We start from the raw sequence: 16,745 nt of genomic DNA, 5'->3' as shown, positions 1-16,745 counted from the left end.
GTTTTCAGAAGACATTTCTTAAAGACAGCAAATATTGTTAGGTGTGTAGTCTCCTGGCTGTCACAAGTACTCAACTCATGCATGAGTAGCTCAAAAGCAGCCACAGAAAATATGTAACCAAGTAAACAGGCATGGCTATTTGCCAATAAAACTTACTGCAAAAACAGATGGCTGGCTCACAAGTTCTAGTTTTCTAACACCTGGCCTAAGCTTTTGGCTTACTAATGAGGAAGTTGCTTACATTCTTAAACGCTTTAGTTTTGTCATCTATAAGCAAAGTAACAAAGCTACTGAATTAATGAGGAAATATATTAAAATGCCCAGTACACTCAACACATTCAACAAATTTGAGTTCCCCTTCTCTGTATTTGGCAGTGTGAGCCTATAATGCTCACTTCCAGAAGGTCAAAGAAGTAGAGATGAGAGAACATTCAAGGCGTGGAAAATAAATGCTCATCTGTTAAGACAATGACTCAAAGACGACTTTGCTTATTTTGAGACAAATCCCTCAATTATCACTGATTTGGATTTCTTCTAAAAGATGGAAGCCAACAATTTCCTAGAGATAATTTTCCTAGGTCCTTAAGGTTTAAAAAAATCTTGCTTTTAATATTTTATGCAAAGCAACAAATATACATTTAGGTTTTTTTAAACCTTGATACTAAAGAAATTAAAAATTTACAAATGTAATAAAATTCCAAAGGATTGTGATACTATACAATAAGTTCTAGAGGAAGAAAAGGATGGAAGTTGAAAAACACAGTGCAAATAGCTTTCTTTGCTTTTGTTCCACCATCTGCCATTTTCTGCCTTTTAACTCAATAAATAGATACAAGTCAACCAGGTGATTCAAACAGGTCACAGTGGAAAAGTGTTTTGAAGCCCACAGAAACTCTACAAAGTAAATAATCAATAAACTGACTATATAAACAAAGATTTTTGAAACTCACCATCTCTATTAGTTTCCCATTCTACATTTTCTTCTTCACTTTCTGGAGTTCTCTCCTTAGTGATTTTTATGTCTTCCTTTTCCCTATGTCTCCCTCTTGAAGATTCTTTCTAAAAAGTACATATATAAACACAGGTTATTATAGTTGTGAAACTACATGAGATAGTTACTATAATATGGAATATTTCTAACTTATCTTTGTTTCATTCAAGAATCAGTTTTGTAAATAATAATTTCCCTACTAAGTAGAGGAAATAAAGGTTCTACAGTAGCATCACAACGAGAAGACTGTACTCTATTTTACTTAAGAATGGGAACTTGGTAAATGTAAGAAGTAGCAAGATTTTAAAAGACACAGTGCAAATCTAACATTTTAATCAGCATTTGAGAGGATACTATATTCAGTTCCTATGTGAAAATGACGAGGTAAAGCTTAAAATGGAAAAAATACAACATAGGATTTGTAAGTGACTCTATTTTGAAATGACTAGAAAAAGGTTACAGCATTTACAGTAGATTCTCAAAAATAATTGCTGACCTCAGACTTGTCATACGCTAATGTTAGAGCATTTACCTACACCTAAAGATAAGTCCAAACTCATTTAATAATTTTACAAATGCTTTAAAAAGGGGGGTTTTCCCTATTTTGATTAAACAAAAAAGGCAACTAAAATAGTTAAGAAAGTTGTCCATATATTGCAGCAAAAATCCCAAAGTTTTGGGAGTTCCTTGGTGGCTCAGTGAGTTAAACATCCAGTGTGGCCACTACTGTGGCTCAGGTTCAATCCCTGTCCCAGGAACTCCACATGCCCCAGGTGCGGCCAAAAAAACAAAAGAAAACAGAAACAAAGTTTTACATTTTATTCCAGGTATAACAGGAGCCTATAGACAAAGCAGGACAATAGCAATTCGGCTTATAAAATTTAATTAAATATTCTATTACATAAGATAAGGACTCCAAACCACATGTAATTAAGCGGTAAGAAAATGAATGTCAAGGAACAGTTATCTTCCCACCACAGTGACTCACTTTTATTAGCACTCGAAATCCTGACTATGAGAGACATTGACACAAGGACATCAAGCGCTGAAAGTTTTTCTGGGCATTACCAAACATAAAGTTTGGCTGCTTAAAATACAAATTAATTTCTCTTTTAAGTCTTCTTTGTAAAGAACTCTAGTATATAATTCCCCCGAAATGTCACATATTTACTGTGAAGTCATGCTGTATTACTTGCTAAATGACACATATACAGTTGCTGGTAAAACAGGAGAGGCTGACAAGAAATCACTAAAAGGTTATATAATAGAACCAGCCAGAACAAAATAGTAAAAAGCAGAAAGAAAAGAAAAAGAGGAAGGGAGTGAGGGAGGAAGGAGGAAAGAAGGAAGGACGGGAAAGGAAGGGAAAGGAAAAGAAGAAAAAGAGTAAACCATCTCCTATTTGTACATAAGACAAAAGGAGAAAAGGAACAAAATCTACTTTTATTCTTAAAATGTGTCCTGAGGGAGTTCCCGCTGTGGCACCGTGGAGTAAGAATCCGACTGCAGTGGCTTGGGTCGCTATGGAAGCAGAGGTTTGATCCCCATCCCAATGCAGTGGGTTAAAGTATCTGGCATTGCTGCAGCTGCAGCATAGGTCACAGCTGTGGCTTGGGTTCAATCCCTGGCCTGGAAACTTCCATATGCCACAGATGCGAATACACACACACACACAATTATATATTAGTGTGGAACAATCAATGAGAACTATTCCATATCCCATGCAACTTTTGAATCTTCTGTGGATTAAATCCACTATAAATATACATCGGTATGTACTCTATCAAAAAATTTTTATAGAAAGTTCTCTCTAAATTACTGAATAATATATATTCTGTGGTTTCTGTCTATAAAGTATCTTGTAACGTCCAACTACAAATACAGGTGAAAAGGGTTTCAGAACAGTAGCACTGATAGTGAAAAATAAAAGAATCTGCAAATTTGTAGCAATATTTTTAACAGATTTAGAACCAGAGATATAATAATCTCAATAAGTTTCATTAATAATGTAAGTATTTCATAATATCTACCCTACATACTGAAATCACGTGATTTCTGCATTGTCTATTGTCCTTCAACACGACTCTGATATTGTCTCCAGAGATCATCTGTAACTACTATTATTAAGAACTAGAGACCGAATGCAGGCTTCAGTATGCGGTGAAATTTTAAATTAGGGAGTATGTTTTATTCTAATGTTTTGTCATTATCCTACCTCATCGTAATATAGGAAATTATTTTGATAACACTTAAAGCTCAGGTCATTTTTTTAAATGTTGTATTTCCTCATTTTTCCACTTTACAATGTACAACTTGTTTGTGCATGTTATTCCTTATAAAATAAAATAATTTCCCTCTTTCTCTTATCACGGTCAAATATAAAGGGTCTGATATTACATGTCCCATTGAGCACAGCACAGTCTGCTTTCACCTTCCTGTATTTCTTGAACAAAATGGGTTTGTCATCTTATTGCTCTTAAATGCAAACCTAATAATTAGAGGTGCAACCATCCAATTATTCTGTATTCTAAATTAGTCATCCTGGAACACGTGCTGAAATACCTGTTAAAGAACCACAATGTTTTAGCTAATACCCATGGAATGAAGTATTTTAAGAATTCAGAATTACCTGAATTTCAAAATACATTAAGCAACAAAGCCAACAGGGTCTGGAACAGCAACCCTATCACCAAACATACTAATATTTTGGCAGCAAAACATATGAATTCACCAATTAGCCAACTTCAGTCACAAGGCCCCATCTGAATCAATAACTGCTATCAAGATAACAGACTAAATGACGTAGATCTGACTACTGCATCAACTGAATTAGCAAGGAGAATGGGATTATTATGACTAAATTAGACTAATGAGGGTCCAGCAGTGAATCTGGAGTCAATTCCCCCAAACCACAATGTAGCCACAAACAGAAAGAAGTGAATGAATTCTGAGAGTTCAAAGCGATAATCTACTTTACACCTTCAGTACTACAATTCACTTCTTCAAAGTATAGTGCCACACTTTTGACAACTGCATAGGCCACAACAAAACACTCTTTTCAACCTAGTAAACATTTTATTGGGTCACTTTTACTATTGCATTTTGGACCCTCCTAATGTCATTTTCCTTCTTCGTGATATATATATCCTTTGAAACGTTCTCTGTGTACAATGAAACTAGATCATAAAGAACAACAACAAATATATTTTTAATTCATCACTGCTTTCTCAAGAATGCAAAACAGCAGCAAAACAAAGAAACAAAAACGGAATTGAAACCAAGGACTGAGCAGCAAATAGGAGAGCTGGTAGGGACTTTAAGACTTTTACAAGTATTAGAGCTGACCAGAGACTAAGCCTCGGGCCCATCAGTGAAGAGAAAACTGATGAACTGGAAAATGAAATTAAAAAATTTATCCAGAATGCAGCACATAAAGACAAGGTTATAGAAAATACAGAAGAGGTTCAAAAATGTGGGTGAATACTCAGAAAATCAAATGTACAACTAATTGGAATCCCAGGGGGAAAAACCAGAGTATGGGAAAGGCAATAAATATTGAAAGAAACAGTGACTGAAATTTTCCATAATCAAAGAGACACAAGCCTGAAGATGCAGAAAGCAAAATACATATCAAGTAGAATATTATATCATAACCACAGAACATGAGAGGAATAGAGAAAATATTAGAAACATCCAGAGAAAAGACAATGGAACAGTATTTTCAAAGTGCTGAGATAAATCTGTCAACACATTGTTATGTGCCCAGCAAAACTGTTTTTGAAGAACGAGGAGATACATATATATATAAAATAAAGAGGTTTCCCAGTGTGGACAAATAGGATTATAAATTTCAAAAAGTATTAAACAGATAATAAAAATGAAGTCATCTCCAAACACTGCATTTTAAAAATTACGATGAACATAAAAATGGCTATACTACCCAAAGCAATCTACAGATTCAATGCAACCCCTATCAAATTACCCATGACATTTTTCACAGAACTACAACAAACAATCCAAAAATTTATATGGAACCATAAAAGACCCAGAATGCAAGGCAATCCTGAGGAACAAAAACCAAGCAGGAGGCAGAACTCCCCCAGACTTCAGGCAAAATTCAAAGCTACTGTCATCAAGACAGTGTGGTACTGGTACCAAAACAGACATAGAGACCAATGGAACAGAATAGAGAACCTGGAAATAAACCCAGACACCTACAGTCAATTAATCTTCGACAAAGGAGACAAGAATATAAAATGGGAAAAAGTCTTTTCAGTAAGTGATGCTCGGAAAACTGGACAGCCGCATCTAAATCAATGAAACTGGAACACGCCCTCACACCATGCACAAAAATAAACTCAAAATGGCTTAAAGACTTAAATTTAAGACAAGACACTATCAAACTCCTAGAAGAGAACATAAGCAAAACATTCTCTGACATCAACCGTACAAATGTTTTCTTAGGTCAGACTCCCAAGGTAACAGAAATAAAAGCAAAAATAAACCAATGGGACCTAATCAAGTTTTTGCACAGCAAGGAAACCATTAAAAAAAAAAAAAAAAAAAAAAAGACAACTTACAGAATGGGAGAAAATAGTTTCAAACGATGCCACTGACAAGGGCTTCATCACTAAAATATACAAACTATTTATACAACTCGACAGCAAAAAAAAAAAAAAAAAAACCAACAAGCCAAATGAAAAATGTACAAGAGACCTAAACAGATTATTTCCCCAAGAAAATATACAGAATGGTCAACAAGCACAGGAAAAAATGCTCAACATCACTAAATATTAGAGAAATGCATATCAAAACCACAATGAGGTACCACCTCACACCAGTCAGAATGGCCATCATTAACAAGTCAACAAATAACAAATGCTAGAGAGGGTGTGGAGAAAAAGGTACCCTCCCCACGCTGTTGGTGGGAGTGCAAATTGGTACAACTTCTGTGGAAAACAGTATGGAGGTACCTCAGAAAACTAAATCTAGAACTACCATATGAACCAGCAATCCCACTCTTGGGCATATATCCAGACAAAATTTTCATTGAAAAAGATACACTTACCCATATGGTCACTGCAGCACTATTCACAATAGGCAAAACAAGGAAACAACCTAAATGTCCATTGACAGATGAACGGGTTAAGAAGATGTGTTATATATACACAATGAAATACTATTCAGCCATTAAAAAGAACAAAATAATGCCATTTGCAGCAACATGGATAGAACTAGAGACTCTCACACTAAGTGAAGTAAGTTAGAAAGAGGAAGACAAATACCATATGATATCACTTATATCTGATATCTAATATATGGCACAAATGAACCTTTCCACAGAAAAGAAACTCATGGACTTGGAGAAAAGACTTATAGTTGCCAAGGGGGAAGAGGATGGAGTAGGATGGACTGGGAGTCTAGGGTTAAGAGATGCAAACTACCACATTTGGAGTGGATAAGCAATGAGATCCTGCTGTATAGCACAAGGAACTATATCCAGACACTTGTGATGGAACATGATGGAGGATAATGTGAGAAAAAGAATATATATATATATGTATGACTGTGTCACTTTGCTATACAGTAGAAATTGACAGAACAGTGTAAATCAAGTATAATGGAAAAAATAAATATCATTTTTAAACAAAATTATGATGAAGAGAGAAGTAGATCTCTGATTCTGTTTACCCGGTAATAAAGCACTAGAAAGCACAAGCTATAGCGAATGTGCAGAGAACAACACAGAAAGATATTAATAAGACACTTGACAAGACATTCTCAAACCAAGATAGACCAAGTAGACAAAGATATGAAAAACATAGATCAAAAAAAAAAAAAAAAACCCAAATGTTTTAGACAAATTTTAGAACTCAAAAGCCAAAAAAATAGAAAATACATTTTTTTTTCAAGCACACAAATTCAGAAAAACTGACTATATGTTAGGCCACAAAGAAAATCTCAACAAATTTTTAAAAAACAGAAATACAGACAGCAATAATAAAGAAGTTATTTTTAAAACAATCAAAAGAATACACACACACAAAACAAACAAAAGGCTCTTCAACCTGAAAATTTTATATGTCATTAAACAACTATTGAATCATAGGTGAAACATATATCTAAAGAGAAGTCCTTAAAAATAATTACAATGAAAGCATGATATATGAAATCCAGAGAATTCACCCAAAGTGGTTATCAGAAAAATGCTTATAACCATATATATATATATATATATGTTTTATGTAAATCAATGTTCAGCCAGTTCAAAAGAAAAGGAATATAGTAAACCAAAGAAGGAATTAATAAGAAAAACAAATGTGTTAGAAAAGAAAAAGAACTAATATATAAATTCAAAAGCTGTTTCTTTGAAAATAAACCACTGGCTAAGCTATGAAGAAAAAAATGAGAAAACATGAGCATTCAAAATCCAAAATGACAAAGTAAAAATAGCTGTGAGAACAGAAAAAAATGAAAAACACACAACTCCATTCAAACAAATTTTTTAAAAACCTAGATAAAATATTCAATTTTCGAGAAAAACAATATTAACAAAATTGACTTAGACAAAGACAAAAGTCTACTAATTTCTATTGAAAAAATAAATTAAAGAACTTCTTCATAAAATAGTACCAGATTCAGATGGTTTCACACGGGAATTCTACCAAACCTTTCAAGAACAGAAAATCCCAATACCACTAAAGACATTTCAGAACAAAGAATTAGGAATGTTTTGTTATTAAAGGTACTTGGACTATCTGTGAAGTGCTACAGTGTTATTTGAAAGTAGACTTGAATTAGTTGTAAATTACTTACAAACTCTAGAGCAATCACTTAAAAAAGTAAAAAATAACAAGTATAATTGATACGCTAAGAAAGGATAGGAAAAGGAATAAGAACATTCAATTCAAACCATAAAAGGCACAAAAAGAGTGGAAGACAAAAAATAGGAGCAAAAAACAATGGTATGACAAATAGAAAACAGTAACAATTACAGTAGGTATTAATACAACTATATCAATAATTACTTTAAACATCAAATGGACTAAACATACCAATAATTAAAATAAAGGGTTTGTCACAGTGGATCAAAAAACAAGACTCAGCGTGCGTGCGTGCGTGCGTGCGTGTGTGTGTGTGTGCCTTCCATGAAAAATCAACTATAAACATAAAGACATATGGATAAAAAAGGAAGGGGATGGAGAAAGATACACTATGCAAATACTAATCTAAAGAGTGGAAGGAGCCATATTAATTTTAGACAGCAGACTTCAAGAACAAGGAAATTTATCAGGGCCAAAAATTTATAACATAATAATAAAGGGGTCAATTCTTCAAAAAGGTATTATAATATTCCTTAATATATGCACCTAAAGACAGTGTCAAAATATATGAAGTAAAAACTGATTACTGCAAGGAGAAATACATGATTCACTAATACAGCTGCAGACTTTAACATCCCTCTATCAGAAATGTACAGACCCAGCAGCAGAAATTTAGCCAAAACACAACTGAAATCAAAAGCACCACCACTCTATTTGACATAACTCGATCTAAAGACTACTTCATCCAATGACAGAAGAATACACATTCTTCTCAAGCTCACATTGAACAGTCACCAAGATAGAACACATTCTAGACCATAAAACGCACAGTTAAAAGAACAAAAAAATCATATAGTGTCTGCTCTCAGACCACAAAGGAATTTAACTAGAAATCAGTAACAGATAGCTAGATAATATCAAACTGTGTGATTAAAAACAACACACTAGTAATTAACACTTGGGACAAAGAAGAAATCTAAGAGAAGTTTCAAAATATTTCAAACTAAATGAAAATAAAATACAATTTATCAAATTTTGTGGGATGCACGTAAAGTACTGCTTAGAAATTTATGTCACTGAATTAAAATAGAAAAGAAGAAAATTCTAAAATCAGTAATCTAAGTTTCCATCTTAGAAAACTAGAAAAAGAATAACTGAAATCTAAAGTAAGCAAAATAAAAACAACAAAAATTAGAATGGAAATCAATGAAATTGAAAACAGGAAATCAATCAAGAAGAATCAACAAAAGATCAAGCCTTACTCAGGCAAACTAAGAAAAAAAGAGAGAAAACATAAATTATCAATATCAGAAATAAAAGAGGAAACATTACAGACCCCAAGGACATTTAAAGGTCAGTAAAAGAATACAATGAACAATGCTATGCCCACAAATTTGATAACCAATACCCAAACCGGATGAAGATATTATAAGGGAAAAAAAGATTAATATATCTCATGAACATAGATGCAAAAATCCTGAACAAAATATTACCAAATCGAATCCAACAATACATAAAAAAAATAATACACTACAACCAAGTGAGATTTATACCAAGTATGTAAGACTGGTTTAACATTTAAAACTCAGGAGCTGCGGTCGTGGCTCAGCAATTAGCAAAAGCGTCTAGCATCCATGAGGACCTGGGTTCGATCTCTGGCCTCGCTCAGTGGGTTAAGGACCTGGCATTGCCATGAGCTGTGGGGTAGGTCATAGATGCTGCTCAGATCCCACGTTGCTGTGGCTCTGGCATAGGCCAGTGGCTCCAGCTCTGATTGGACCCCTAGCCTGGGAACTTCCATGTGCCGCAGGTACAGCCCTAAAAAAAAAAAAAAAAAAAGACAAGAACAACAACAAAAAATTTAAAACTCAGTAATCCATCAACAGACTAACAAAGAAAAATCACATGATCATATCAAACATGATCATATAAACAGATACAGAAAAGGCATTTAACAAAATTCAGGGGAGTTCCCATCGTGGCACAGTGGAAATGAATCCGACTAGGAACCATGAGGTTGTGGGTTCAATCCCTGGCCTTGCTCAGTGGGTTATGGATGAGGCATTGAGGCTGTGACTTGTGGTGTAGGCTGGCAGCTGTAGCTCTGATTAGACTCCTATGGGAACTTCCATATGCCGTGGGTGTGGTGCTGAAAAGACAAAAGACCAAAAAAAAAAAAAAACAAAAAAAAACAGGAGTTCCCATATGGAACAGTGGAAATGAATTCAACTAGGGACCATGAGGTTGCAGATTTGATCCCTGGCCTCACTCAGCAGGTTAAGGATCTGGTGTTGCTGTAAGCTGTGGTGTAGGTCACAGATGTGGCTCAGATCTGATTTTTGCTGTGGCACAGGCTGGCTGCTATAGCTCCAACTGGACCCCTAGCCTGGGAACCTCCATATGCCACAAGTGCAGCCCTAAAAAAAAAAAAAAAAAAAAAAAAAAACCACAAAAAAGCAAAGTCCAACACTCATTCTTGATAAAAATCTCTTAGTAAACTAAAAATAAAGAACTTTCTTAACTTGATAAAGAATATCTATACAAAACCTACAGATAACACCATAATTACTGGTGAGAAACTGGAAGTTTCTTGCTAACATCAGGAACAAAAAGGTGTCCCTTCTCACCATTCCTTCTCAACATCATAATGGAAGCTTTAGCTAATGCAATAAAACAAGAAAAGGAAATAAAAAGTATATGGATTGAGAAAGAAGAAATAAATGTCTTTGTTCAAGGATGACATGACTGTCTACGCAGAAATTCTTTAAGTACCATAAATTTGTAGGCTGCTTTGGGTAGTATGGATGTTTTAACAATACCAATTCTTCGGGAGTTCCCACTATGGCTCAGCAGAAATGAACTCTAGTATCCATGAGGAAGTGAGTTCAATCCCTGGCCCCACTCAGTAAGCTAAGGATCTGGCATTGCAGCAAGCTGTGGTGTAGTCTCAGATCTGTCCTTGCTGTGGCTACAGCCCTTAAAAAAACCCAAAGAAACCACTAATTCTTCAAATCCATGAATATGGTATTATCTTTCCACTTATTTGTGTCACTTTCAATTCCTTTCATAGATGTCTTATTGTTTTCAGGGTACAGATCTTTCACCATCTTGGTTAAATTTATTCCTATACATTTATTGTTTCCGATCCAACTGTAAATATGATTATTTTCTTAATTTCTCTTGCTGATAGATCATTATCAGTATATAAAAATACTACAGGTTTCTGTACATTAATTTTGTATCCTACAACTTCACTGAATTCACTTATTAGTTCTAATAGGTTTTTTTTGGTAAGTCTTTAGGGTTTCCTGTATTTGGTATCATGTTACCTGCTAACAGTTGTGTACATATTTTTAAGTGGAGGATAATCCATTAACTTAGTTTTTAGGTTACCCATAATGAAAAAAGTATAACAATCATGAGATAAAAGGTAGACTTTTCTGAATGCAACCTGTTTTATAGATTTAACTTTGAAACCATGAGGTGCCTCATTAGCACAGTAGGCATCAGTTTCAAAATTTTGAAATCCAGAAATGGTTGTTTTAAATAACCCTAAAACTAGAATCAAAATGAAATAAATCAACCCAACCACATATCAGTTTTAGGTTTAACCACATAGACAACTTTTCAAGGGACCTAAAACACAATTTAAATATACATTCCGAACAGATTTCACAGATACTTCCCTCACAAGATATATCCTAAGGACTACAAAGACACACCTTACACACTGTTCCTAGTAATAAGATTATTAGCAACACTATTGTTAATTGTTATACTGGAACTATTAAATGTAAGATAATACAAATGAATGTCAACAAGACTAAAATTTTTAGCACAAGAGAAAAGCGATACAACTAGAAAATCAAAGAATTAGGTAGAAGTCTTACAATTCTAAAACTGAATTACTTGAACTCATGTTTGTTTGCATGTTTTTAAAGAGAAGATACATGTGTATTTCCTAGGTGAAACACAATGAAAAGCCTTAAAAACAACCACCAATCTACTGGTTTCCAAGTAGTGGTCCTAAAATCATCTCCCAGTAAAACAACCAAGGCTACAGGGGAAAATGGCTGACTCCAAACAAAGGGTATAAAATATACACAGTGAGCTGGGAACATCTTAACAGAAACAAAGGAACTATCAAGGACTACTGAGGCTGTATCAATACAAGGCAGGCTATAACTGGACTTCATCAAAATTTAAAAGATATTTTGAAAGGCACCACAAAGAAAATAAAAAGGCAAGTCACATACTGGGAAAACCTATTTGCAATACATATATCTTACATATAACTGGTAGTACTCAGAACATACAAGAACCACAAATCTGTATATAAGAGCCCAACTTATAAGCAAAAGATATAAACAGATGATTCACAAAAAAAATATATAAAAGGGCAATAAACACATCAAAAGATGTGCAACATCACTAATCATCAAGAAATGCAAATTAAAACCAGCATATCCACTAGAACAATGCAAAGTGCTGGCAAGAATGTAGAGCAACTAAAACTCTCAAACACTGTAGGCTGAGATGTAAAATGGAATAACCACTTTGGAAAACCATTAAGCAGTTTGTTTTAAAGTGAAGGGTAAACATAGCATATGACTCAGCAACTCCGCTTCTAGGTATTTACCACAGAGAACTTAGGTCTTCAGAAAGACTTGTATGGAAATGTTCATAGCAGCTTTACCCATGATAGCAAAAAAAGCAGAGAATAACTTGTGTCCATCAACTGGGGAATGGATAAACAAATTCTGATATATCTATATAAAAATACTATGATAAAAGGAAATCCATGATAGGAGTTCCCGTCGTGGCGCAGTGGTTAACGAATCCGACTAGGAACCGTGAGGTTGCGGGTTCGGTCCCTGCCCTTGCTCAGTGGGTTAACGATCTGGCGTTGCCATGAGCTGTGGTATAGGTTGCAGACGCGGCTCTGATCCGCGTTGCTGTGGCTCTGGTGTAGGCCGGCGGCTACAGCTCCGATTCGACCCCTAGCCTGGGAATCTCCATATGTGGCGGGAGCAGCCCAAAGAAATAGCAAAAAAGACAAAAAAAAAAAAAAAAAAAAAGGAAATCCATGATAAAAGGAAAAAATTATTGACATGGCTGCATTTCCAAACTATTACGCTAAAAGAACTGAGACACAAGAATACATATGATCCGATTCCATTATAGTGCCGGATCAAGAGGCTGTCAGGAGCCTGGTTTGAGAGGGGATGGACTCTAAAATGACATGAAGATATGTTCTGGGTTGACGGAACTGCTATGTATCTTGATCGTAGTAGTGGTCATACAGGTGTGTACAGTTGTTGAGAATCAAACAGTACACTTAAAACGAATAACTTTAACGTTCACAAATTATTCACAACAAAGTGAAATTTAAAAAGACCTCAGCAGCACTGCCGTGAGCTGTGGTGCAGGTCACAGACGTGGACTGGATCTGGCGTGGCTGTGGCTGTGGCGCAGGCTGGCAGCTGTAGCTCCGATTAGACCCCTAGCCTGGGAATCTCCATGTGCCATGGGTGTGCCCCCCCCCAAAAAAAATAAATAAATAAATAAAAATAAAAAGACGTCAGGATCTAATATAAAGACCTCCCACAAGTTAAGGAAGGGACATTTGAACAAAAATAGAAAAAAGAAAAGAAAGAAAGAATAATAGTGGTAGTGGATTAGAGTTAGAGGGATCAATAAGAACTCATGTTTAGCTTAACATAGATAGAAGTGGTTACTAGTAATATTTATAGATATATGCATATATACGCCTTAGTATACACACATATATGTCTTTGCTCTGTCAACTAAGAGGGCCTAAAAGAAACACCACCCCAGCAGGAACAAGCTCGCTCACTCTTGCTCTCACTCTCTCCTAGCCATCAGAGAAAAAGCCCATGTTACCCACACAAAGATGCCAACCCAGGTGGAAAGAGACTGAGGCCTCTAGCTGACTGTCAGCTTCAACAAGCCAACATGTGAGTGAACAAATCTTCAAATGATTCCTGCCAGCAGCATTCCAGTAACTCAGCTGAGATCTGAGACATAACGGAAGAAATAAGCTATATCTACTGTGGCCTTTCTGATTTCCTGACAGAATCCACAAACAAAATAAATGATTGTTTTATGCCAAAAATGTGGCAACTGGAACTCCTTTTAATGCTATCAAAAAATATATCTGCAGAACATACTAGGCTAAAACATTAATTTTTTATATGAAATGAGTATTATCTATATTTAAAAATCACTATAATCATTCCTGCACTACACCTTGTCAGTTTTACCAGGTGGTATATATTGTATCTCCACTCACATTCTCACCCTTCGCTTTTAAACCCTTTCCTCTGAAAGAAACACACCATGGTAAATCAACTATACTTTAATAAAAGAGAAACAGATAAACAAAATTCGGCTGTTCGACTTGATCCTAGGGAGAGTCACTTCTTAAATTTTTAATTCAGTGACTCTCTACTCGTCCTGTCTTACATTTACCGTGTTTTACTGTTTCCAAAGAATTTTCACGTGTATATCCTCAGCGTAGTTTGTGACATACTGGTGCAGGTATCTTTATTTTAAAGATAAAAAGCAAGAACAAGAGACAGGATAGTTAGTAGAAGTGTAAATGAGAGTCTGGGTCAGCTTTGTACAACAGATAGAGCCCTAGCTCCTCCCTCGGTCAGTGTCACTTTTTCCTCTTCTAGCCAGAAACATTAAGGTGAACAAGGTACGGGATTTTTTTGGGGGGTGGGGGTTGAAGGAATAAGAATAGAACTGTGTAGAGGACTATGGAGCAAAACTAATAATTATACGTTATTAGTTGGGAGGTACAGTTTCTTCCAGAGACAGGGAGCGCCATGCTAGAAATTAGTTCTCAATTCAGAGTATCAGAGACCCCAGCATTACAGGGGTAAAGATCTATTCTAGGTAGTATGCTGAGGCAAAATCGATGGTAGCCTAGAAAATATCTGAAAGAGGCGGGAAGGTGCATCATCAACTTGAGATTCAGCTGAAGACTGAGATCTGAAAAAGTAATCTGCATAGTAGTCACCTTAAATAGATGCAGAGTGGAGGGGAGGATAAATACCACATGGAAACAGATTCTCTGACGATAAGTCATTGTGTTGAGGTGGGGTAGGAAACACGAGCAAATGATAAAAATGACCCTTTGAAAAAATACTGGACAAGGAAAAGGAAACATCATTCTGAAGTCTCAAAAGAAAAACTTCTGAAAATGACTTACTATTGGAACCAGAAAAGGTCACTGAAATGATTTAGAAAAAAAACTGGAATACATTACACAGATCAGCTGCAACATGATTCCAATTGTTTTAATTTCATATATGAGAGTGAAGACTAATAAAAAAAGATTTAAGACTTTAAAAATAAAGATCATGAAAAATACTGGAGGAGTTCCCACTGTGGCTCAGTGGTAACAAACCCGACTAGTATCCATGAGGTAGTGGGTTCAATCCCTGGCCTCGATTAGTGGGTTAACGATCTGGCGTTGCAGTGAGCCATAGTGTGAGTGGGGAGCTGCAGCTCCGATTTGACCCCTAACCTGGGAACTTCCATATGCCACACCTGCAGCCCTTAAAAAAAAAAAAAAAGGTAGTGGAGATGAATGGTGGTAAAGATTACATAACAATGTGAAGTACTGAATGCCACTGACCTGTACACTTAAAATATTTAAAATAGTAAATTTATATTTTATAATTTAAAAAAATTTAAGATCAATACAGACAAACTTAGACCACTGCCCATCTGTTCTGAGGTAAGATCTTAGGTGAGCAAAGGATGCTCAAAGAGCATCTCCAAATGCTAAAGCAGATATCCTCCCACAAATGATGAGTTATTTAATCCTTCTTTTTTTCTTTTTCTTTTTTTTTTTGCTTTTTAGGGCCACACCTGTGGCGTATCGGAGTTGTAGCCACTGGCCACAGCCACAGCCATACAGGATCTGAGCTGTGTGTGTGACCTACACCACAGCTCATGGCAACACCAGATCCTTAACCCACTGAGCAAGGTCAGGGATCAAACCCGGGCAACCTCATGGTTCCTAGTCGGATTCATTTCTGCTGCACCGCAACGGGAACTCCTGCTTAATCCTTTCTTGAATGAATGCAGCAACAAATCTTAAAAGACAGGTTTGCCCATGCATGCCCTAATCATCAACAAATGCTTGCATATTCCTATCTGACTCTATTCAGAGTTCTAATTTTGCTTTCAAAGCTACTGCTTTATGCTCCAATTATATAAAATAACAATCTCTATTACAAAAGAAGAAAACACAATTCAATTATTGCATTTGAAAAGTTCTATACAGACTGGTTAAAGTATGTAGTACATAAAAATACATATATTATTTTGTAAATGTTTTAAAAGAGCACATAAGTGTCTATGTGAATACAGAAAACAGGGCCCAAAATTAGTTGTCCATAATGCTATAAGCCTGGTGTACAAAGGGGTCACGAAGCAATTCTCTCTCCTTGCCATCTCAGTTAAAGGCATGGTAAGCTTGTAGTTAGGCTTAACACCTCCCTTCCACCCACTGTTTTGGTCATCAAATCCAACTGACTCTACTTCAAAGAAGCCTCTCACCATGTTAAATTCAGTTCTATTACGTTAACTTTGGTTTAGATCACCTAGACCTGCCCATATGTTCAAAATATTCTCAATGCAACACATGACCAACGTAAAAAAATTATTAACAAGGAGTTCCCTTGTGGTGCAGCAGGCTAAGGATCTGGTATTGTCACTGCTGCAGCTCAGATCAGGTTCAACCCCTGGACCTCGAACTTCCACAGGCCACAGGCACAGCCGCTCCCGCCTCCCCACCCCCTGCCAAAAAATAAAACTATTAATGAGATACTTGCCTTTATTTTATACTAAGTTTTTGAAATTCAGCATGTGTTTTACACTTACAGCACATC

The 16,745-nt window shown here is 35.7% G+C and overlaps 1 protein-coding gene across 10 annotated transcripts in view; it reads right to left on the bottom strand.

Moving 5' to 3' along the window:
* Window positions 1–16,745, bottom strand: part of ZC3H13 (zinc finger CCCH-type containing 13) — an 88,703-nt gene that overhangs the window by 58,554 nt on the left and 13,404 nt on the right. For all 10 annotated transcript variants that reach the window (XM_021065599.1, XM_021065602.1, XM_021065601.1 and 7 more), the window contains exon 5: window positions 951–1,059. In XM_021065599.1, the coding sequence (XP_020921258.1) occupies window positions 951–1,059 (109 nt within the window). The remainder of the gene's footprint in view (window positions 1–950; window positions 1,060–16,745) is intronic.

Source organism: Sus scrofa, chromosome 11 (genome assembly GCF_000003025.6).
Source record: "Sus scrofa isolate TJ Tabasco breed Duroc chromosome 11, Sscrofa11.1, whole genome shotgun sequence".
NCBI lineage: Eukaryota > Metazoa > Chordata > Mammalia > Artiodactyla > Suidae > Sus > Sus scrofa.
Note: the sequence above shows the minus strand (reverse complement) of the source record. Positions and strands in the feature narration are given on the sequence as shown.